Raw genomic sequence first — 24,567 nt, 5'->3', positions numbered from 1 at the left:
AACAAATTATTCATTTATAAACTGTTCCTTTGTTGATGGTAATTGGTTTACTCACGGCTTAAAAGAAATACTCCATCCTCCCGGATACCATCTCGACGTTGCCGTTTCGGTCCATCTCACGTACCATGTCACTTTTCTTTTTTGGAAAATAATTACACACTTTAATCTCATTTTAAATTTTTTAATTTTATTTTTTTAATTTTAATTAAACTAATTAGTTATTTTAATATTAATTTATAATTATTTATATTATAGGATAATTATTTTCACTAATACATTCTTAATTATCTACTAATTACACCCCTCCTAAAATACCGTGTCTACAGTGTAGAAGACACGGTATCTGGGACGGAGGAGGGAGTATTACTTTTGTAATAAATCTTTTGTTTTGGCATGCTCGATACGATTATGGTTCATCTTGAGTAAGATAATACTTTCTCCGTTAGCTTCTAGGGGTTAAATTTATTTTTTGTATCATTGTACTTAAAATTAAAAATATATTTTAATTTGTATAATTTTTTGGGCGAATGTTATTATATTAGTATTATAAGACTTGAAGTATTTTTTTTTCAATCATTTTTCTTTGATTTGTATTGTATTTTAATATAATAATTAATATTAAAATATTAATACACAAAAAATAAATGTGATCTTTAGAACCGGACGGAGATACTGTTGCGAGTAAAATAGAACTATTTATCATAAATATGAACTATTTTGTCATGTTTTTTTAACTTTTCAAGTTCAAGCCACGGCATCGAGGCAAAACTTCATTTGAGTAATTATATCCCTCTCGGCTAGAGAGGGTTTGATGATATTACTATGAACTTTGATTAGCCTCTATTTTACCCGATTTTTAACTGTCGATTTGACCATATTCATGGTGTTTGCTATTAATAAATAGAACACCCTAATTATTATATGAAATATAAACTAATATTAACATATAATATATATATATATAAATTGATAACATATGATAATAATTTATACATTATATTCTACCGTTTCAATTTGAGTATTTATTAAAAATTTATTAGTACCATGCTGATTGCCCGTGTCAATATATGAAATTACAATAAATAATATATAAAAATATATCAATATTAATATGTTCAATCAGTTCTATTTTATCTTTTATATATATATATATTATTATACTATCAATATAATTTTATTATATCTAATTAACACCTTAACCGCGGCCGACCAAACAAAAACAATACAGTACAATCGATTCATGTCATGCAAGTTGCAACGAATGTGCTAATAATATATATTACTAATAAAAGTGATGGAAAAATATTACTAATAAATTAATTACATTCAAACTAGGTCAGTTGGAAAGTCAAACATGTGTAGTTCTCGAAGTGTGTTCATTTGCATGGTAATAATAATAATATATATATATTCTTAAATAATAAAAAAAAACAATTAATTGTATATTAAAATATTAAATATATATATATATATACTTTTTAAAAAAATATTACAAAAATATAATGTGAACAAACGCGGAGCCCCGTGGCCTATAAATACCCTCGACATATTTCCTCAGAACTCAGCCAAACCAACTCATCAACCTAGTCTTCTTATCATCCATAAATCAAATTCAAAATTCCCGATGGCGGCGGTAATGGCGGCGGTGGCGGCGGCGGCGGTGGTGGTGAGAGTGGTGTTATCATGGTGGATTTGGCCTTACTTTGTTTCAAAAAGGCTCAAATCAAATGGGTTTTCGGGTCCAACCCCGACGTTTCCTCTGGGCAATTTACAGCAAATGAAGAAGAAGAAGAAAACAACAACAATGGCGGACCAACAAGATTCCGCCACGTCATCACCAAAATTTAACGACATTCATTCCATTGCATTTCCGTACTTTTCCAAGTGGCAGAAACTCTACGGTAATAAATGATGGTGTTACTTATTTTGTAATTATATAGATATATATATATATAATATTATATTAATTAATTAAATGTTTCATTAATTGTAGGGAAGGTATTTGTGTATTGGATGGGGACAGAGGCGTTTGTGTACGTGGCAGATGCAGAATTCTTGAAGGAGATGTGTGGGGGGATACAAGGGAAGAGTTGGGGGAAGCCTAAAGTGTTCAAGAACGATAGAGAGCCCATGTTTGGGAATGGTTTGGTTATGGTGGAAGGCCAAGATTGGCTTAGGCATAGGCATCTCATTACTCCCGCATTCACCCACCCCAACTTGAAGGTACATTACTCTTATAATCATATCATTATTCAATATATACTTATAATTTTTATTTCAAAAGACCGACAGAGAATATTACAATGTATGTTTAAAAGTAGGAAAACATAATTGAACGAATATCGTTCGTCTAGTCTAGTGTGACTTGTCTTATCGGGTCTAATTTGCAGGGTATTATTATTTTCGGACAGCAGCTGAGAATTTCCATATCATAAAAAAAAAAATAGAAAAAAAAAAAACATAATTGAACGAGGAAAGGACTATTATATCTTAATTAAAAGTAACACCAAAAACTAAAATAAACAGAAAAAAGAAGAAGATAAATTAAATATAATCACGACAATTTTTATTTTACTATAAATCATGAGGGATAATATTATTGATGATAGGCAATGTCAAGCTTAATGGTGGACTCGGTGACAAACATGATGGATAAATGGGCCGCCCTAATAAACTCCGGCGGCGGCGGTGCGGCAGAGATCGACGTGGAGGCGGAGATCGTGGCGACGGCCGGTGAGATCATCGCGCGGACGAGCTTCGGGGCGGGCGACGAGAAGGGGAAAAAGGTGATCGAGAAGCTTCGGGAGATGCAAACGACGCTCTTCAAGTCGGCGCGCCACGTGGGGGTGCCTTTCGGCAATTTTTTCAACTCTAAGGAATATCTAAAGTCGAAACTCCTCGGCCGGGAGATCGACGCCCTCCTACGCTCCATAATCGCCGCCAGATTGGCGGTGCCGCCGCGCGAAAAGGATCTTTTGGGGCTTTTGATGGCGGAGGACGGCAAGAAGCGGCGGCTGACGGCGAAGGAGCTGGTGGATGAGTGTAAGACTTTCTTCTTCGCCGGCCACGAGACGACGGCTTTGTTGCTGACGTGGACGTTGCTGATGCTGGCGGTGCACCGGGAGTGGCAAGACCAGCTGAGGGAGGAGGTTAGGGAGGTGGGTGGAGGTGGGGGTGGGGGGGTGGATGCCACAAGGCTTGTTGGCCTCAAGAAGGTAACAAATTTATGCTTTATTTATTTAATTATTTATGCTTTATTTTCAAATAATTTTTGGCATTATTTATTCTACAACAATTATATTTACAAAAAAAAAAAAAATACTACCTCGGTCCATTTAAAATATTTATATTTATTTTTTTAGGTTGATATTTGAATATTAATTATTATATCAAAACTTAGTACAAATCAAAAGAAAAAAAAACAAAAATACTTCTATTAGCGTTTTATAATACAAATATAATGACATTTGTATAAAAAATAATATAACTATAAGAATATATTTAATATTAATTATAATGACGCAAAAAGTAAATGTAAACTTATTAAATGGACGAAGAAGGGAGTAACTAATAAAAAATGTATCGAATATCTACTTTTAGACTGCGAGTAGTGCTGATTTGATTTAGGCAGTATATCACATCAAGGTAATCAGGATATATTATATACTAATACCATCATAGCATATTTATGATACAACATATGTTATGTTATCATTTAGCATATAAAATAAATATTATATGATTTCATGTGATATATTGATCCAATCACATAAACACTCATCAAATCAAATTAGTATCGTGTTGATTTGATCTGCGCCTCTAATTTTATTAATTATATCCGGTACAAAAAATAGTATATTAGTAACGGAATTCCGTTTGTAAAGTGTGTGTAGTTAACGCAATTTTCTCTTTAATTTCGTATCTAGTGTCTTTAGTAACGAAAAAAGGGGATTTATAGACAAAAATATTTTGTTACAAAATTGATATTTTTTTGTAGTGATCACTTCAAATATCTATTTTTATTGAAATTTATACTATTTTTTAAACCATCTTTAACTATTTTTATTGAAGTTTTTACTATTTTTGAAACCATCTTTAATTTGAAAATACTTCCAAAATAGACGTAAAGGAAACTACAAATATGGTCGTGCATGCATGTTTTATTATTTATTTTATTATTGTCGTTATTATTATTATTGTGCATGCATGTTGTAGTTGGGGAGAATTTGATTTAGGGTTTGGTCTAAAAAGGGTTTGAAAGTTTGATTGGGGATGGGGGCGGTTGTCTCCACGTAAGCAAGATAATTTAATTATTAGTCTTATTGTTTTAATTAGCACTGTAATGGGCAATTTGTTAGTACTTCCTCCGTCCCATATACCATGTCCACGTTGTCGTTTCTGTCCGTCTCACATACTATGTTATTTTCCTTTTATGGAAAATAATTACACACTTTAATCTCATTTTAAATTTTTTAAAATTTTAATTAAACTAATTAGTTATCTTAATCTTAATTTATAATTATTTATATTATATGATAATTATTTTCACTAATACATTCTTAATTATCTACTAATTACACCCCTCCTAAAATATTGTGTCTACAGTATAGCAGACACGGTATTTGGGACGGAGGGAGTACTAAATAGCGGAGTATTATTACCAAATATTCACTAACATAAAACACGTGATCCACGTGCTATAATTCATTACAGCTTAAGGATACCCTTTTTAACATTCTAACGTAATGGGCCGGACTTAGGTATTAGTTTTATTTACAGCATGAGGATACCCTTTTTGACATACAGAATGGTTATATAACTTCATATAGATATTCATGGGACCTGAGGTCCATTGCGATTCAACATGGGAGTCCCGGGTGCTCCCAAGAATTACCGCGGTTTAACCGACCAACCATTCTTGATGACTCCCGGGACCCCAGCTCCACAGACAGTTCTATTTATCATTTTCTTTAACTCTCTAAGTAGAGTAGTCCTGAGCAGATCGAATAATTTTGTTGGATTCGATTATTAATTAACATAAAATTTTAATATTTAATTAATTTAAAATTCTTTTATCAACAATTTTTTATATATATCTTTTTACAGATGGGATGGGTGATGAACGAAGTTCTCCGACTATATTCCCCGGCCCCCAACATCCAACGGCAGACGAGGCACGAGATCCGGGTGGGGGGCCGGGTGATCCCGAACGGGACCAACATATGGATCGACGTGGTGTCGATGCACCACGACGAGGCCCTATGGGGGGGAGACGTGAACGAGTTCAAACCCGAGAGGTTCGACGGGGACATCTACGGCGGGTGCGGACACAAGATGGGGTATTTGCCGTTCGGGTTCGGAGGAAGAATGTGTGTAGGAAGGAACTTGTCGATGATGGAGTACAAGATTGTCCTAACCATGATACTCACAAGATTCTCATTCTCATTGTCCCCAAAATACACACATTCCCCTTCCATTATGCTCTCACTTAGGCCCATGCATGGATTGCCTCTTATTTTTAAACCTCTCTAAAAACTTAATTTTTAGCTATATGTGTTGTTTTAGTGATAAAGACTTCTTAGGGTTAGTTATTGGAAATTGTCCAAGTGTTATTAGATATATATATATATTTTTTTTTGTTCCAATTCAATGTACTTTTTTATGTTTTTGTAATAGATTATGAAATAATTGGATTTGATTGGTCAGTGTGTAAGATAATTTTGATATTTTTTTATCTTTTATAATAATAATAAAAAAAAATTCTGTTTACTTGTAAGATTTTACGTCTGATTTTACTATTTTAATTTTATTTTCTCTCCAAAAATATCAAATCAAACATCCAATTTTTATTTATTTTATTACACTAAAATTTAATTTTACATTCAAAACATCACATCAATACATATTTATATCACATCAAACTACTATTTCAATTCAAAATTTTATTATTCAAAATCAAAATCTAAAACCAAAATCAAAACCTCACAAGTAAATTGAAAGAGTATTTGGGTATTTAAATATGATTAATTATATTATAATTTGGAAATAGTTGTTTTGAGTTGTGACATAGACAAAAATGGTAAAAGTGGTTGAGAGAGAGGAGTATTTTATTTTATTATTTTTTGTATTTTAGATATTTTATGAGGAGAATAATGTAATAAAAAATTGGAAGTAAGCACATCCAAATTGTTCTTTGAATGTGTTGATTTTGTAAAATAATTTGAAAAGATAATAAGAAATAATGAATATATATAATATATATTTTTTTTTGAAAAATTGTGTACAAAATTTTCGAAAAAGAACACGCCCTTTGTCCTTTTTTGTTTTAGGATTTGTTTGTTTGAGGTCACACTATTGGTCATATTTTTTTCTCAAAAAATGATCCTATTAAACACTTTTTTTAATCTAAAAATAAGAAACTTAGGGTGTGTTTCTTTCGACGGGGTTGGGGGATTTGAGTTTGGGTTTGATTTTTATTTGAATTTTGAGATAAGTTTGATTTTTGTTTTCTCTTTTGTGTTTGGATTTTGTTGGGGTTTGGAGAGTTTTGATGTGTGTAATTATATATATATTGTGTGTATATGTATTCCATGGATATCGAAGCTCACTACAAAAAAAAATAGTATATTTGTAACGGAATTTCGTCTTTAAAATTTACGTATTTAATGTAATTTCATCCCTAATTTCATCTCTAATATCATAAATAATGGAAAAAGTAAATTTAAAAACTAAAAAATCTCGTTGCAAAATTGATATTTTCTTGTATTAGTTGTGGGGACTGTTGTATTTGGTAGTTGAGGATTCCAACTCGTACGTCCATAAAAATGTCTTTATATTAATTTATTTACGTAGTCTACATTTTTATAGCTTCGTATATATGTAGTAAAGTTTACAAATTAAGAACAGGCGCAAGTGTAGAGCTATAAAATAAATGAACAATTCGCGAGTTTGGCTCGTCTGAACTTGTTCGATTAAGTTAAAACGTGCGGAACACAAATATAGATTTTGGCTTATTATATTTAAGAACGAATTCGAACTTGTTCGAAAACGTTCGATAATCTTTTTTTTTTTTTTTAAAAAAACTAAATTAATATTTTTATATTTAATAAGCATATATATATCTTTATAAATATTATGTTTAATAATTTGTTTAATAAAAATTATAATTATTATTAAAATAGTAAAATATTGTATATTGGATTTAATATTTTTTTTTTAGAAAAAAAGAAATTTGGTATAATATTTTTTGAAAAAAATAAAATTACTGGATAATAACAAAATACTCCCTCCGTTGCAGATATTATGTCTACGTTGCCGTTTCTGTCCGTCTCACATACCATGTCATTTTCTTTTTTTGGAAAATGATTACACACTTTAATCTCATTTTAAATTTTTTAATTTTATTTTTTTTTAATTTTAATTAAATTAATTAGTTATCTTAATTTTAATTTATATTATAAAATAATTATTTTCACTAATACTGCTAAAATACCGTGTCTACAGACACGGTATCTGTATATGAGACGGATGGAGTAATAAAAGTACATCACGTAACTCAGTAGGAACTTTTAATTAATCAACAGTCAAGTTACAGCACGTGATGTTTTTGATTATGAGCACATGATTCACCAGAAACACAGTAATTTGGAACAAACAGTACATGTGCGTGCAGTGGCAGACAATTATTTAAGCAATTCTCGCAATCAACCCTAACAAGTGGCTGTATATTTTTTTAGATTTAGATAAATTTGTGAATATTTATTAAAATTCGGACTAAATAATAAATTTTTTTATTTGAAATAATAATAATAATAATAAAAACAAACAAACACCTTTAATTTTATAGTATGAATTTTGTAGAGTAAAAATTATTTTTGATCTCATTCTATATCATGATTATCAATTTTGATTTTGTTCAAATTAAGATTTATCAATTTAAGTCTCATGTAGCTAAAAAGGACATAACTTAACTTAATTTTAATTTATAATTATTTTAATTATCGTATTTGTAATATGTACAATTTTTGAGTTTTAGTTTTATATATATATATATATATATAAAAAGGTATATTAGACTTTAAAATTATCTACGACTATGACTAAATTTCATTTTCTTTGTTGTTTTATAGATATTGATGGCAACTAAGCACGAGGTTGCGGGATTTAACCCAACACGACATGCACCACATGTGTCGGTATTTCTCATTTATGTAGACATTTATTGAATATATAATTAAAATAATTTTAATATAGCTGATATTTTTCAAAAATAAATTTAATCATGCTTATAATTTATATTTTTGCTTGGAATCATATTTCTTAATCTATTAAAAATATATATATTGAATTGGCATGGAATCATGGAACAAAGATTTTCTGAAAATAATAAATTAATTATCTATAAATAGTAAAAACAAAAGCTACATAACGCAAATAAACAAACCCAAACGATTAGAAAAGCCTAACGAATTTCGAAAACATTGGTCTATTTGATTATAAAATTTGGAAATTGGATTTTAAAAAGTAGAACTTTAACCATGAAATCAAAATTAATAAAAATCCGACAAGATTCATTTAAATTATAACAGCTTCATCGTCGTTCTGTTAATCTTTTAAGGAAGAAATGAAGCATGAAACCACGGCAGTGTTCTTACAGAAACCGATCTCAGAAAAGCGGTAGCTTCGCCGGGAACCGGACGTTCATCCATTCCTTCTCGCGCGCCACCAGATGGCGCCACCCGATTCGCTCCAGCAATGAAAGCTTCAGCTCGTAGAATTTCTTCTTAGGAGGCTGCCCGTCGTCTTGGATCATGTCCGTCAGAACCTGTTTGATCGAACGAACGTACATTTTTAAGGATGTCTGATCGAGTCTCGACTCTAAGGTCAGCTTAGAGCATATATATATATATATATAAAGCATAACTACGTATAATTTACTTATTCCCCTCATTGTCTACAAATTGCACGATATATCCTCGTATTTTAAAAAATATTACACAGAATTCCTCAAAGTCCGGTCTTCAATAGCAAAAACCTCCACAAACCCATTAACTTTAAATGCTCAAGGAATTCCGTGCAATATTTTTGAAAATATAAAATAATATTGGACAGTTTCTCTACCATGAGGGAAAATAATGTAAAATTTTTCAAACCACAGGTAAATAATTTGGGATACCTTTAGCGCGGTACCAAAACGCCCTTTACGCCTCTCGCGTATTACAAAGAGGGTTCCGTATCGCGCGGATTTCACATCCACCCATTTTTTAAGTTCTTTGAAATTTTCTTCGAACGGATCTTTCTCGACCGCGCTAGAATCTGATGTCGCTTCCGTACCCTCCTTTTCTTCCACTTTTTCACCCTGCAACACAGATCGGATCGCCAAACTGAAGTTAGTGAACAACTAAAACCAAAGGTCTTTCATATTTAAACGATTCGCTGTTATCGTAGAAACACAAAATGTTCATAAATTTCGACCTTCAATGATTTGATTTCAGCTAAAGCCAACCCTTTTTGATATAAAGCTTCGGTGAATTGGTCGCGAGTGGCATCCATTTTCTTCTTCAGCTTCTGGATTGATTTCGAAAGGGCGTTTTCAGGACAAAACACAAACCGTTAGTACAGTAATTACGAAGAAAATCACAGTGTATATTTATAAAGCAGTGGTGGAAGCTCACTTCTGCGCCCTCGTCTTCGGGGTCGTATTTGAGCGCAAAATATTTCGCCAACTCATCTGTATCGACACTTTTGATAACTTCATCTGCAGCAATGATAATCTGGAAGAAAACAAATGCGCATTATCCGATTAATCGAGAGAGAGAGCCTTGACTGTAATCAAAGAAGAATTGTAAGAAACTGTGTCAAGAAAAGCAGGCGCAATTGCGATTATTACCTCCTCGTAGTGGCGAGTTTTGTCTTCGACATTGTTCTGAGATACCAAACCTTCCAATATTTTTGCGAGCAATGGAGTGTATTTTGGATATTCCGACTGCCAAGAGTCATCGAAAGAAATTCAGCGTTTAAATGATACCAAAAACAAATGTCGGATATACAGCAATCAATGATATACCGAGTGGCGAATGTAAGGATTGCATTAGGTAAGAAATTACAAAATCGTTTACCTTAAGAGAGTCCGACAACTTTTTCCAATCCGAACGTTCCTCTTCGGTGCTTAATTTTAGGCTCGACAAGACCCGAATTTTGGCATCTCGGACCTGATCGAAAGTAAGAGCCGCAGAAATTCAAATAGGCTCTGAAATCGTTACGGATGGCGTAAACATTCGAATATATGAAATCCGACAAAGGTACCTCCTCGTTAATCTGTTCCAAGACCGTTTTGGCGCAACTAGAAGAAGTGTCTTTACCTTTGTCCTCATCAATCTGTCGAAATCACGAATTTTCTTTGAGTCTATAAAAACACGCCGTAATAAAAAAATGTATCCACGAACCAAAACGACGAATTTAATCACCTGAGCTGGCGGAACTATATACGAAATGCTATAAAATGCGGGGTTCTTTTCGGGATTCTTTCCCTCATCGTTAACCTCGAAGGAAACTCTTCCATACGAAATCGACCCGACCAATACAGAGCCAGCAGCAATCCCCTGTTAGTATAGCAAAATTCAGTATTCAATATCGACTTATCGTGTACGAATATCCGTTGAATAATTGATTATAAGATTTTGTGAGGATCGAAACCTTTGGGAGCTTATCTTTCGACGGAGGGCCAACATAAAATGCTTCCTTGGACCTATCATCAATAAGAAAACAATAGACCCCATGAGTTAAAAAATGGAAACCCAGCGACGAAAAATTATCGTAATTTAAAAGCATACCCCGGAATCAAAACCGAAGAACTGAAGCTTCCATTACCGATCACTGGGCCGTCAGGTTGCGAATAGAAGCTCAATCGAACGGAGTCCTGTAGTCGGAAATTATAATGGAGTCGAATTAATAATGTTACGAATCAGAGTTACTGCTCGACAATTTCGTTACCTTGCTATCCAAGGTTTTCTCGATGAATAACACCAACTGTTTCATCTTCTCCAAACACTGCACATTGTCATGCCTGGAATCGCCACAGTTAGTCTTTCAAATACTCTGTTCATCAGATCGATTGAAAAAAAAATTAAAAAAAAATGTAAGATCGACGTACCTTAAGTAAAGCTGTAAAGTGTAGTCACCCTTTGGAAGTGTGGCAGCTTTTGGATAAACATCACCCGTTGCATATACACGCTATGTATTACGATCAAAAATTAAGGTTTTCAGAGGAGACCAACGGTAGAGACGAGCGACATTAGAATCACAAGAAGAAATATTGGCGGCAACAACAACAACGTACCTTGTTCGTGTCTGAAATCATATAAAATTGCGCCTCGAACTTATTATCATATATCCGATTGTTCAACAAGGGAAGATACGGTTGTACTTCGGCGCCCTCTTCAAGTTTGAACTTGTATCTGCAACGTCACGGGAGAAAGCTCCGTCAAACAACAGTACATGCGACAATGGTAGATCGTTATCTTTTTTTTATCGAAAAGCAAAAAACTGACGTTAATATGAGGGCCATAGTCTGTTTGCCGGAGGGTAGTCTGTCCCGGGATCCTGAAAGCGTGCTGAGTTTAGCGTCGACAGGACGATATGGAATTCTGACCTGCGAGAACGAGTAAAAGTTAAAAAAAAAAAACAAAGTTTGGCAGTCATATAAACAAAAGAAGCGACGGCAATCGTAATTCTATACCTTGTTTAGTACAGCTGCAGGGGCGAGCCTTTCCAACGAGACGAGAGCCTCAGCATCGATACGTACAGGAGCTTCGCTACCGTCGAGTATAATCTCCTCTTTGTTGGCAATAACGCCGTGAAATGCTATCTGGGGATTTTGGATTGAAGTCGATAAATAAGATAATATTTTAATTTTTCAAAAGTATTTACCAATATCGATCCTAACGTTAGGAAAATTATTACCTCAGCATCGACGCTGGTTGTCTCGTGGCTTCCAACGCCACTCGACCAAAACTGCGCGATCACAAGTTCCATGGTCCTTCCACCCTCGACAGAAAAGGCGAAGTTTTTGGACGACGGAGAAGAAAATATGACAACCTTTTCCCATTTCTCGGGTCTTTTGAGGGGAGAGAGCTGTACATCACAAGATGTCGAAAAAAATCGAGATTATGTCCCCATTGAAGAGATTGAGATGGATAAAATGTGGGCGGAATTTTGTCCCGAAATTTTCTACCTGAACAGAGTCTATGAAAAATCTTCGAGCTGAACTGAAACCGGATGCTCTCACGGTCAACTCGACCCAGGTGGCGCCAATCGGTACTTGAACGAATCTGCGTTCGATGTGGCCTGCATCGAAGGAAGAAAGCGAAGAACTAAGCAATCGTACTAATTAGGAGATATGTACAAAAATAAAATAAAATTTTAGCTAGTGAACAACAAACTTCAATCCGAAAACATTTTAATACAAGATTAATGAAAGATAAGACAAACTGAATAGCCCCATTTATCGAAGATCAACATTTATATATATATATATAAACTAAAGAAGCTGAAATCAATAAAGGTATCTTCGAACAGTTTATTTAGATGATATCGTACCCGGGACAAAAGGCATCGATCTGAATACAGCAACTGGTGGATCACTTGTCACAGGTTGAGGCTTTGTGACAGTAATAGGAATTCGAAAGAGAGGACCTCGCCAAGGACATTTCGAATCTAATGCATACACTTCGTAATAATGTAAACCGGCGCCGAGAGTGCTGGGATTTACAATTATGCTGGAAAAAGAACAATCGACGTATACACAATTTTAGCATAAATAGAAGAGAAAGTTGTATATATAACAACCAATATGAGAAGATTTAGTAAACTAAAAGGAGTCAGGACTTAGAGACACAAACTCACTTGAACTCGCGGCCATTATGTGTTAAGAGAAGAAACTCAGGAGCTTTGACCACAGATTCTCCAGTAGAATGTAACTTAACACATTCTTCGAAAGGAACAATTTGATCTAAGTTACTTGCATCATCGTGAAACTTTGGTTCGACTTTAACCGTCCACTACGAAAACAGAATCGTCAGCTACCCATCCCCGACAAAGAAGAATGTAAATAAACAAATAAAAATGAATTTACAATAAATAGAGACATTTGATTTATGTGTTCGAAAACGTGAGCCCTATAGAGCTTATGATGAATAAAACCGATATATAAAAGAACTGGTGAAGTAAAAAACAAAAAACTGCAACTTTGGAAGCAAATTTTCGAACCTCGGATGATTGTTGACACAAAGAAGACTCCCTGAGATAGATGCCTCGTGAAGTAGGCGCTGCAAACGAAAGAATATGTTAGATACAAATACACACGATCCAATCGATGAATAACAAATTTACAAATCTAAAAGCAAAAGATTCAAATCATGTTGGGAAAAAATACAGAGGATGGTTTACCCACTTGCTTTTCCAGATCGAGTGATCTTTATTTGATACCTAACAGGCGGGACGTCACGAATCTTTTGAATGTACTCATAGGCCCTGTCATGAAATCATTTAAAAGAATCCAAAATCAGCGAGCTCATCTAATCTAATCGCCCAAATTAGAACCATAGAGTCGTGAACCTAACTTGTCGACTTGCATTAGCCCGTGCCCGGAAGATAGTTTATCTTCGGGAGAACCACCAACAGGAACAGTCGTATTCTCAAGAGCCTCCCGAATAATATAAGGACTCACAGAAATCCCTTCAGCCTGAAAATCGTATAAATTATATCACAACCACAACAAAAATGGAGCCGGAATTAAATCGAGAAACAACCTTCATTGCACTAATAAGAAGCGCAGCCCCTCCGCAAGCACAGGGGGACGACATTGAAGTTCCATTCATAAACATACGATGTTGAAGCGTCCACGTCGGAACAGGAGCCATGGCGCCACCAGCAGCGCTTATCGTAACTCCAAGATCACCGTCAGCCGTCGGACCTCTGCTAGACCTACAAAAGTAACAAATTCTTGCAGTAGCCAAAAATGTCGGAGCTGGAATCAGAACAACCTGAAATTAATACGTACCAGGTGTACTCGAGGCCTTCGGGAGGTGCTTCAACTAAGTTGTGGGCTCCTGCAGCCATTGCTTGAGAGACGTATGCTCCGATTCCGATTATGCTTGACGTTGTACCGCCTGGTGCACCCAAAGTGCTCAGTGCAGGTCCCTCGTTTCCGGCGCTGCTGATAAATGTTATTCGATGCTTGTTGACTACCTAAATGATGGAAGCAGTTAAAATCAAACGGGTTAAACGGGACATGACACGGGGCTGCGACAACCTTGTCCGAATAAAACTATTTGAGAAAATTTGTTAGTATGGAGATATTTTTCAACTAGTGCAGTTTTTCGATGAAGAAGTTAAACTAATTCAGTCATTTTTAACAAATACACAAATGTCTTACCTCGTTTACCAAATCAACGAAGCGACCATAATCTGGAAACAAAGTAGCTTCCCCGTAACTCATATTGATAAGGTCGCATTTGTGCTGCATAAGAAATGTAGAAAAATCAAGATTGTGAACAGCTACCTATTGAAAATTCAATATACTGAAAATTCGGTATGACATATATGAATATATATACAGCACCATACCGATAATTCAGGATACCGAATAATCCATATGGTATTGATATATATTGTTTTATAACAAAATACTGAAATTAAAAATAATAATTTTTGTATAATATACCAAATTATCAATATATACCAAGATATCAAATATTAAAATGGTATACGATATTTTAGGTATATACCGAAATACAAAAAATACCTAAATTATTCCAACATTTTGGCATATACGAAAAATGTCAAACTATATATCTCATTTGTTCATCCAATATTTTTTCTGTAGCATGATTTTATATCAATATTATATAAATACAATATATCATCATATTAACACAATACATATAATATATATACTTTATTTACTCTTATCTAAGATTAAAAACAAATTCATCCAAAAATACTAAGTGAACAAACTCATCATTACCGTACCGAAAAAGTAGATGCCAAAATTTTCAGTATATTCAATACTTTTTTCCCACCCCTATGAGCAACAACAAACATTCCAAGACAACTGACTCAACAGTATGGTGTATTGGACTGTAATTAGCGATAAATTCTGCAATAAACAAAATTAAGAGTAAAGCCTACCTCGACGGCTGCAATCAAAGCTCGAACCAAGCCTGTTCCAGTTTCCATTGAACCTAATCGTGAATCTCCGATTTTGCATGATATCAACTGAGCTCCGGGGGCAACTCCATTTAGGACAGAATCCTAAAAATGCACCGTCAGGTAAAAATTCGAATACATTGCAGTGAATGGCTTCATGCTTAGCGACTCTATCTCGAATCTTAGTTACCTTTTCATGGAAAGCAGATGTGATAGCAGCGACATGAGTACCATGAGGAGAACTGTCTGTAACAATGCTCAAAACGTTGCCTTCGTTGTATATATTAAGGACGACTGTACATGCATCTAACTTGCTGAAGACGCCATACTTCCTTTCAATCCTACAAAGAAAAGAACGAGATAAAAAGATGAAAATTACTAATTTAAATGCTGCCGGATAGATGATTTATTCAAGATACTAGGAGTCAATGAAAGAATGCCGAACATTAGGGATATGCACACCAGGAAATACTTCCATTGCATCATCAAAGAGCAAATTAATATACAAAGTTGTACTCTCTCCCCGTCAGGTAATAATACACATTTTTTTTATTTATGACGTCCGTAAATGATAGACAAGTTTTCCTATTCAGTAAGTGTAACCTCAAAATAGTATCTTATCATTTTGCATGAAAGTATCAAAATACCCAATTGTAAGCGCATTCTTTGTTACGTGTGGCCTTGCAATCTAAGTGTATTTTGGTCTTTATCACTACAAAAGAAAATAGAATTCTTGTAACGAAAATTTTCTATCTCTAAATCCACTTTTTCCGTTACTAATGACATTAGGGACAAAATTTATTAAATTTCACCCCTAAAGTTCACATAGCTAACGCCATCGTCCTTAAGTTCCGTTACAAATGTTATTTTTTTCGTGTGTGTACTTAAAAACTATCTCCGAAATATAAGGTGTGTTCTTTTGTGGCTTTTCTCTCAAGATTTTATTATTCACCAAAATTTTTCTCTCAACAAAAAACAAATCAAACACCTATTTTTTATTTTCTATATTATACTAAAATTTTTATTATTCAAATCCTAAACACAAAATCCAAACCCTATTAAAAACGGCGTAGGTTGCATAGTAAAAACAAAAAAAAACTAAAATCGAGTGCAAAAAGAACAAAGCCTAAATGAACCTATTGTCCGTGGACAAAGAGAATATAATTTAACCTTTGAACTACACCGCCAAATATGTATGATCAATATATTCCCACATATGCATATATATATATATATGACATGTAAAGTCAGACAATTTAAATAACTTACAACAGAGATAATACACATGCAAAAAAAGTTTACGATAGTAGATTGAGTACCTATAATTAGTAAGAGGAACAAAGTCGGCAAGCTTCCCACATCCCGGTTCATTCTCAAGTCCTTGTGTATCAAGCGCCGCCCTCCAAACTTCTCCATCATGCCATACAAAAGCGTCGATAACCGGTCCTTTATCTTCATAGTTCTATAAAAAAAGACAAATAATTAGAACAAACAAGCCTATTCTGAATAACGAATATCATAGGGACATAATAAACCAAAAAAAAAGAATCATTACATCCGCATGTTTGCGCAGAAGATCAACTTTATTTTGGAGATCTTCACGATTCCTTTTCAAGTTCACATCATCGACCTTTGTGTGCTTCTACAGGTTACACATCACCGAGAACAAAAAGCTTAGAAAGATATAAGCCAACAACACAAAAGTTTAAAGCACTGAAATAAATTCCTTATTTATGCTCGATAAGAAAAGAATTTTCTTTCAATCAACATATTCTCGAACTCTACCATACGAGAAGTTTCCAGAGAGATACCGAAATTCATTAAGGTGTGTTTATTTGGCGGATTTCTTAGGATTTCTACTATTCACTCAAACTTTTCCTAAAAACATCAAATCAAATACTTGTTTTTCATTTTTTATATTATACTAAAAATCAATTTTACATTCAAAATATTTATATTCCATCATAGAATTATTCCAATTCAAAATTTTTCCTATTCAAATCAAAACTCAAAATTCAAACCACCAAACAAACACACGCTAAGTGCATAAACTATTTGCTTAATAATACCGTGTCAAATTCATCAAGCTGCTTTACAGCCTCGGCTATGGCTTCCTGATTCTTCTCGTCCCAAACTTTCTTCCTCTCTTTCTGCAAAAAACGGAAACCGAATATAAAGAGAAACAAACAATCTTTTAAGTCATGTTTAATTTCATCAATAACCTATCCGGGCTGGTTACCTTCAAGCGATCTGTCAAGGTTTGCGTGAACAGTTCGTAAATCAATTTTGACCCAACATGCCATTCTCCAGATGGATTCTTCCACGAAGAATTAACGATCAAACTATTTCCTGATAGATTTCACAGTGGAAGTCATTAAAAATCGAACAGAGAGTTATTCCAAAGCAAAAATAAGTTCATCAAGAAAAGTAAGAATCATTAAACCACCTGAAGTCCCTTGAATGCAGCCATTATCATCTGCCTTAACAATAGTTGATGTGTCTATATCTCCACTCCCAGTGCTATCACAACAAATCGTTGAAAAAAGGAGTTAAAGAAAATCGAAATTGCCAATGAAGACTCCAACTTTAAACCATTCGAAGAAGAATCCGAGTTCCAATTCCAAAAGAAAATCAATAGATCCAAAAAAATTCTTAAACTTGATTGCTCCTTTTCAGATTTTACAAAGATTTTTACTATTTGGACATTTCCACGAAAAAATTGAACTTTTTCCTCGACATCGGGCATTATTTAAATCAAAAACCCAAACTTCCAAAACCAATTCAGACCAAAAAGAAACACTGGTCTTTAAAAATGCATTCTTGCGCTGAAATTCATCATTGCAAGAACTCCAATCCCTCAATTTCCATTTGAAAACAAATTGAAATAGCCAATAAATACTTCAACTTTTAAACTTTACAAGAAGAACAAGAAATCCAATTCCTATTTCAGAAATTCCATAAACGAGAAAAAGGCAAAAATCCCCAAATTTTCTAACAAATATTCATTACTGCACTGAAATTCATCGTCACAAGAACTCCAATTCATCAAAATTTCCCTACAAATCTCATCCACTTACCAATCAATGACATCCAAAACCTTCGGCTTCCCATCTGAAGTCACCGTCAACCCAGCGGCGGCAGGGTCCACGCCGGAATCTGACAGGAATCGACGAGAAAAAAACACATCATAAACAAAAGATTTCAAAATCCTAAGATCAAATCAAGCCAAATCTTCACTTCCCCCCAAAAAAAATGAAACCAAAATTTCGAAAACCAAAAAATTAAAATTAGCAGACAAATCAAACACTAACACGCACCAAAAATCGCAATAATGGCGCCGCGGCCGTCGTAGTCAGGGTGAGCTTCAACGAAGCGGTCAGCGGCAATCTCTTTCTTCGGCATGAGTGAAGCAAGAAACGTCTTCTCGTTCAATTTGAAATTCGTTAGGGCACCATTCTCCCCGCCAGAAGGCATCGCCCTTGTCCTCAAACTGCTGATTCGAATTCTGGAGGCGGAAACAGCGTGAGTGAACTCTCTCTCTCTAGAATTCGCGAGGTTTTTCGGAGTGAGAGAGAGATGGAGTGATTGGAAAATGATGGCAGGAGTATTTATAGAGTGCCATAATGGGCTTCGCATATGATTCGATGGTTGGGTTGGCTTCTTTGGCAGGGGCGTTTTGGGAATTTCCGGCCGCCGGCGCGGTGGAGGGAGTGCGGTGGCGCAGGTGGACTGGGAGACTGGCGTCACGGCGGAGCTTTCTATGCTCTGCTGAATTTGGTATTTGTGCTGTAACCTTATCTGTGAGACTTTGGTTATTAGGATTTATGCGGTCTCAGCACCGGGTTGATCTGCACCGTTTATTTTACGGGCCCCACTTGAAGGAACGGCGTGGATTTATCGGGACTTCTGTTCCTTGGACCTCTTCAAAGGATCATTTTCCAGGAATCCATTGCTACTGCTAGATCGATTTTTTTAAGAAACAATAAATTCAGATATATTAGGCTTCCATATCCGGATATTTGAATTTTTAATTTTGGAAAGGAAAAAGATTAAGAATAATTAAAAAATAAATTACTCTCACATTTTATGTCTTATGTTTTCATTTCTTTCCTTCTCATATTTCATATCTTATTAAAAAAAAAAAAATTACACATTTTAATGATATACTAATAAAATAAAAATATAATTATTTTAAATAATAAATTAATCAATATTAAACAACATACTAATATATAAAAATTTTAAAAATAAAATTTATGTTTATGATTTGTGTTCTAAATACCAATTAATACAATCACTCAGTACAATTCTTGAAAAAATATATATACTACCTTCATCCATTCTGATCTTTTCATTTGTATTTAATGTTATTGTTTTCAAAATATTTTTATATTTGTATAATTTTTTTTTTGTACAAATATACTTACGTCTTGTTAAAATAATTAATATTTAAAATTTAATATGCAAAAATAAATGAAAAATTAGCAGTAAAGAAAGAAAGTATCATTTTTTCTCACAATATATTGTATCAGAATATTATTTAAATAAAAACTTAAACTAAATATTCAATTTCAAACCAAAGCCAAATAAATTATTTTAATTGTCATTATGAGTTAATATCAAGTCATTGTTTTATCAAATACTATAGTCAAATCTATAATATGCTAAAAACTAAAGTTAATGGTCAAATACATTTCAAAATCTACTCTTCTTTTTCTTTTTACTAATTACTTTTTTTTTATTTACTCTAAAAGTTCTTTTTAAAATTTTTTTGTACATCTGTAAAAGGATAAAAATAAATTTTATCTTTAAATTCATTTGTTTTATAAATGTTTAGTATGTTTTGTAAAGTGTAATTTTTTTTTTCCTCCTCTCAAACCAAAAAGTATAATTTAAGAAAAAATATAAAATTATAGTGCATTTTGAACTTTTGTAGGTTTTACATTAAATTTTATTTTTAACAATATTTTATTAGTTAAAATGAGACAAAATAGGATGTGTTTGTTTGTTTATTTGAATTTTTGAATATCAAAAATTTGAATTTGAATATTTGGTTTAATTTTTTTTTTTATGTATTATATAAATAAATATTATAAAAACTAATTATTTAATTTAATATTTAAAAAGAATTAAATAAATAATTAAAATGTTGTGATAAATCCAAATGCAACCTATATATCTAAGTGAACACACCAAATTTGGCTCTGCTTTTAGATTGATCGATTGAATATTTAATTTCTTTTTAATGAATATTTGAATTATTTTTTTCCTGACATTTGTAAAAAGTTTTTGAGTTGTTTTTTTAATCACTATTGAAAAATAGTGGTGGAAGAACAAAGTGGATTTACTTACCAAACCATTGGAAGTTCCCGGGACCCGAAACCCACGCCCGCAGCAAAACGGTACGGATCGACCTGGAGCTGGGGTCCATGGCGCTGCCAAAAACATCACCTAAGCCAAAGCATAAGATCAAGGTCTCATAATAAAAGGTATGATCAACTAGATAAAACTGAAATCCTGAACACAGACAGCTTAGTCCTCCCTCGTACCAAAAAAAAATAAAAATAGAAGTTTCCTTTTTATCATTGAAATAAATTTGTGGGTTTTTTCCAGGTGGGAGAGCAGATAGAGATCAAGATCATCCAGCAGAAATTTTTACAATATCTCTAAAACAAGTGTCCGAAATTCCGCCATGGATGAAACAAAAGAGCTCACACATCTGTAAGATGTGTTTTCTCACTTATAATCGTAGTAGAACTTCCTTCCCACAGCTCTTTCAGCTCATTCTTCGTCCACGAGAGGACGACGACGGGCCCTAAAGTACACGGCACCTACATTCCATGCATCCGACCCAAAAAAAAAAAAAAAAAGCATGCATTTCATCCATAGTGAGTGTTGGATGCGACAATTCGATAATGGATAAAGGGAAATTAATTTCGGCGTAGTTTACCAGATACAGAAGTGCTGGCTGGGGAGAGCGTGTCAAGATGCCTGCTGCCAAGGCTGTGATTAATCCGACGGCATATCCGGAGAGGGCGGGCCAGAAGTACTTGAACCCTTTTGAAGATTGTGAATCGGACGAGGGGGCTGGAGAGTCCCGACTTTTTTTGTGATCGAAGGAGAGAACCAGTGCCAGCAGCATCGAAGGAATAGCCTACAAGAAAAATTCGAAAGCATATAAAGTATGTTTACTTGGTATTTATCGAAAATATTACCAAAAAATATAATATATAATATATGCATATAATAATAAAAGCCACCAAAAAAATAAACACCATTCTCTGTAATACTTTCATGATTATTCATACCTTACAACAAAGATTACTAAAATTATAAGTACTAAACTTTCAACCTGACTGAATTGAGTTCGAAACCAAATACAGTAAAACACTACCATCAATAATATTCTCTCTAAAAATCCCATGAAATATCAAAACCAAATACGGAAAAACACTACCATCACACAAGGTCTAAAACCTTTTGTCTACACTCCATAAAGCAAAGAAAAATATACTATTTTCTCCATCCCAATTTTTTTCTCTATTACTTTCATTTCGATATATCTCAAGATATTTGCAACTTTCTCTTCTTTATACTCAATTTATCTTTTTAACTTTATTAATACAATGCATAAAATCATCACAAACAAAAAGTAAAAACAAATCGATAAAAAAACACACTTCAAATTATGCCACCTAAAGAGCTGTAACCTAACAAAATTAGCAAATAAATTGAGACGGGTAGTATTACAAATGCAGCATCAGCTATTCTATGTTAAAAAAAATAAAAAAATCGGAGTGAGATTGAGAGAAGAAGTGTGTGGATCATGAGAGCCATTGGTATGCCGACAAATAGAAAGCATTAAGTTTGAATACAATGTTAAACTAGTAACAAATTGACTAGTACACTTAGATCCAATCCTAATATGTTATACTCCTGTCGTTCAAGAAACTAACAAAAAAAAAAAAAACGAGTTTTACCATGTCGCCAAGACCGAGCATCATGTAGTACGAAGCGCTATTCCCAGGTACTGCACCGCCTAACATATTCCTCGGGAAGACAATTTTCACCGGGAGCTCAAGTTTCTTTGTTATCAACTGCAGACCGGGAAGACTCAAACTATCAGCAACAGTGTGTACTGGATTCGAAGCCTGCTGTCTTGCGACCGACACCATAACATTCTCTCCAAACAATCTTTCCGAGTAGAAAACCCAGAATATATCGTAGACAAACAGGCAGAAAAGTAGCATGGCGCATATCTTGATATTCGGCAATCGAACATGACTAACAAAAGCTACGCAAAGAGAGATCCCCAAGATGTTATTTAATATCCAGTGACCTGAAATAAGCCACGCCACCACTAAACCGATGCAAAGGGCCAGCAGCAGAGCTTGAAATCGTGTGAACGACTTTGAACAGCACCGCGAAATATAAGGATCTGATAAGCCCAATTGCGACTTGATGTAAGCAATATGTGGCGATAGGCAAAAATACAGAGCTGATGCTGAGGCAACCGCCGTAAAAGCTGTGAGGAGCTGAGAGACGGACGAGAACAAATAGAACATTAGAAGCAAGCTACAGGAGCTCATTACGGGGATCATCAATGCCTGTGATCTGTCTAAGGTAATCGAAGCTTCTGAAAGGTCGCGATTACGCTCCATTTCTTTTCCGTAGTTTAGAGCTCGAGAAGCAGAGGCGTACGACACTGCAATCGCAGTCGCAACGAGAGTGAGTGAAGATGGTTCGAGCAAATAAACAAGCTTCCAAAGGGACTCCATTTTCGAAACAAATCCTCCACTTCTAAGCTGCCTTTATCCCTTCGAAAACCTGGTTGGAAAACAATGTTGAATGCAATTTCTACCCGTTACATTCGACCACAAACAAAATAGTAGTGAACCTGCAAGAGTACAATTTACGGTAAAAATAAAATCTAATGAATGTGTTCACCTAACAAAAAAATAAAAATTATGCACCTTTCCTGATTAATATTACTAAAAAATACAATATACACACACATACAATATATATAACATATAATACCTCTGTCCCTATATAATGAATGCATCATTTTTACTATTTTCATCTGTCAGACCAGCAGACCGGCACACCAAAATATATTCATCTTCTATTATTAAAATATACCGTACACTAATACTCCCTCTATCCCTAAAGTACCTTTTTTTATATATATTTTTGTTTGTTCCACTCAAAAGTATCTCTTATTTATTACAGCATTAATAATCACAAACTAATATTAAAATACTAACATAAATTACAAACATACATAAAGCATAAATAATCACAAACTAATACTAAAATACTAACATAAATTACAAACATACATAAAGTACAAATAGCAAAAATTTCAAAAACTTCTTAAGCACTAAACAAAAACACCCAATAACATATAACAATGAAAACTTAATCAAAAACAGACACAAAAAGGCACATGAACTTAACAAGGATCTTATAAACAATCGTTTCCATAGCCAAAAACCATGCTATGATTAGGAGTGTTCCTAATTAATATAACCAATTTCCAAATAGTTTAAAGCGTTCACAAAAATGCGGAAGAGCAAAACCCTAAACCTCCTCAATTTTCAGTTCCCCAACACCAACAAGCATCAATTTCTCAACAATAATTCCTGCTAAATTCCAAACGAGGAAGAGGCTCGCTACATCGTCGTTCTCCGCCGTCAGAAACAATAATGCAGAGATACTTCAAATTAAAAGGAACTAATAAGAATTTCACAATAGAAACTGAAAATTTTCAGCAAAATTGACAAGGAGTTGACTGAACGACCATCAATTTCACGAAATAACGGACTTAAATCACACAGATCTTTCGGAACAAACAAAGCGGCACAGGAATAACCATATGAAATCATCGTTGATCGAATTAGAAAGGTTTATGGGATTTATAGATGACCTGAATTTTCGAATGGCAGGAGCGTTGGTTCCCAGCGAAGGCCAAGAGTAGCGCTGTGAACTGCGCAATTAAGCACTCCAAACGAAATCCTCCGTTTTTCTCACTGTATTTATCATTCAAGAGTTTTTTTTTTTTTTTTTTTAATATATATATATATATACGTATAAATTTGTGAAATTGGTGGGCCTTTAATGCAATTTTAGCTCAATATATTTTAGGCCCAGGCCGGCTTTTTTTGGGTTTTGCATTATATCTATTTTTTACCATCGTGAATTATATAGATGTTCAAAGTTAAATATCATACGATTCGCATAGATAGGTATTATGTAATTTTGAAAAAAAAAAAACAAAATTAAATTAAATTAAAATAGTAAAACATTGAAGTATTTGATAGAGATCGTTTGTAATGATAGAATAAAGGGTTCTTATAA

General features: G+C 33.8%; 3 protein-coding genes across 4 annotated transcripts; 1 reads left to right on the top strand and 2 right to left on the bottom strand.

The window, feature by feature from the left end:
* Window positions 1-1,582: 1,582 nt before the first annotated feature.
* LOC127256378 (cytokinin hydroxylase) lies at window positions 1,583-5,640 on the top strand. Its single transcript, XM_051282355.1, has 4 exons — window positions 1,583-1,901; window positions 1,994-2,223; window positions 2,610-3,215; window positions 5,107-5,640. The coding sequence occupies exons 1-4, from the start codon at window positions 1,625-1,627 to the stop codon at window positions 5,530-5,532; spliced, it is 1,539 nt and encodes a 512-aa protein (XP_051138312.1). The 5' UTR covers window positions 1,583-1,624; the 3' UTR covers window positions 5,533-5,640.
* A 2,869-nt stretch (window positions 5,641-8,509) lies between these two features.
* On the bottom strand, window positions 8,510-18,993 carry LOC127256171 (tripeptidyl-peptidase 2). Its single transcript, XM_051282022.1, has 34 exons — window positions 18,525-18,993; window positions 18,285-18,363; window positions 17,654-17,727; window positions 17,447-17,556; window positions 17,277-17,357; window positions 16,763-16,849; window positions 16,527-16,669; window positions 15,398-15,548; window positions 15,190-15,312; window positions 14,435-14,518; window positions 14,060-14,247; window positions 13,809-13,983; window positions 13,620-13,741; window positions 13,451-13,530; window positions 13,267-13,325; window positions 12,904-13,058; window positions 12,598-12,776; window positions 12,233-12,345; window positions 11,962-12,132; window positions 11,738-11,866; window positions 11,550-11,650; window positions 11,339-11,456; window positions 11,153-11,232; window positions 10,993-11,065; window positions 10,833-10,918; window positions 10,696-10,747; window positions 10,467-10,601; window positions 10,306-10,377; window positions 10,119-10,211; window positions 9,890-9,985; window positions 9,675-9,773; window positions 9,475-9,567; window positions 9,176-9,358; window positions 8,510-8,824 (listed from the first exon to the last, which is right to left on the bottom strand). The coding sequence occupies exons 1-34, from the start codon at window positions 18,841-18,843 to the stop codon at window positions 8,666-8,668; spliced, it is 4,062 nt and encodes a 1,353-aa protein (XP_051137979.1). The 5' UTR covers window positions 18,844-18,993; the 3' UTR covers window positions 8,510-8,665.
* Window positions 18,994-19,032: 39 nt separating this feature from the next.
* Window positions 19,033-24,272, bottom strand: LOC127256173 (signal peptide peptidase-like 1). 2 transcript variants are annotated; one of them, XM_051282024.1, is made up of 5 exons: window positions 24,137-24,272; window positions 22,188-23,104; window positions 21,158-21,361; window positions 20,560-20,658; window positions 19,033-19,162 (listed from the first exon to the last, which is right to left on the bottom strand). In XM_051282024.1, the coding sequence occupies exons 2-5, from the start codon at window positions 22,983-22,985 to the stop codon at window positions 19,160-19,162; spliced, it is 1,104 nt and encodes a 367-aa protein (XP_051137981.1). In that variant the 5' UTR covers window positions 22,986-23,104; window positions 24,137-24,272; the 3' UTR covers window positions 19,033-19,159. The 2 variants fall into 2 exon arrangements, with proteins under 2 accessions (XP_051137981.1, XP_051137980.1); XM_051282023.1 differs by lacking the exons at window positions 19,033-19,162; window positions 20,560-20,658 and adding an exon at window positions 20,767-21,038 and having other exon boundaries at window positions 24,137-24,271.
* Between the last annotated feature and the right edge of the window lie 295 nt (window positions 24,273-24,567).

The sequence above is a fragment of the Andrographis paniculata genome, unplaced genomic scaffold (assembly GCF_009805555.1).
Source record: "Andrographis paniculata isolate CXL003 unplaced genomic scaffold, ASM980555v1 Contig55END, whole genome shotgun sequence".
NCBI lineage: Eukaryota > Viridiplantae > Streptophyta > Magnoliopsida > Lamiales > Acanthaceae > Andrographis > Andrographis paniculata.
Note: the sequence above shows the minus strand (reverse complement) of the source record. Positions and strands in the feature narration are given on the sequence as shown.

Bases quoted from the DNA above. Each gene is read 5' to 3' on its own strand.
- LOC127256378 (XM_051282355.1), top strand. From the start codon at position 1,625: ATGGCGGCGGTAATGGCGGCGGTGGCGGCGGCGGCGGTGGTGGTGAGA. The intron at 1,902-1,993 runs GTAATAAATGAT...CATTAATTGTAG, and splicing joins CAAGTGGCAGAAACTCTACG to GGAAGGTATTTGTGTATTGG. The intron at 2,224-2,609 runs GTACATTACTCT...TATTGATGATAG, and splicing joins TCACCCACCCCAACTTGAAG to GCAATGTCAAGCTTAATGGT.
- LOC127256171 (XM_051282022.1), bottom strand. From the start codon at position 18,843: ATGCGAAGCCCATTATGGCACTCTATAAATACTCCTGCCATCATTTTC. The intron at 17,728-18,284 runs GTAAGTGGATGA...TTGTTGTGATAG, and splicing joins GTTTTGGATGTCATTGATTG to CACTGGGAGTGGAGATATAG. The intron at 17,557-17,653 runs GTGGTTTAATGA...GAAATCTATCAG, and splicing joins CTGCATTCAAGGGACTTCAG to GAAATAGTTTGATCGTTAAT.
- LOC127256173 (XM_051282023.1), bottom strand. From the start codon at position 22,985: ATGGAGTCCCTTTGGAAGCTTGTTTATTTGCTCGAACCATCTTCACTC. The intron at 21,362-22,187 runs GTAAAACTCGTT...TTTTTCTTGTAG, and splicing joins TGCTCGGTCTTGGCGACATG to GCTATTCCTTCGATGCTGCT. The intron at 21,039-21,157 runs GTAAACTACGCC...CATGGAATGTAG, and splicing joins AGCCAGCACTTCTGTATCTG to GTGCCGTGTACTTTAGGGCC.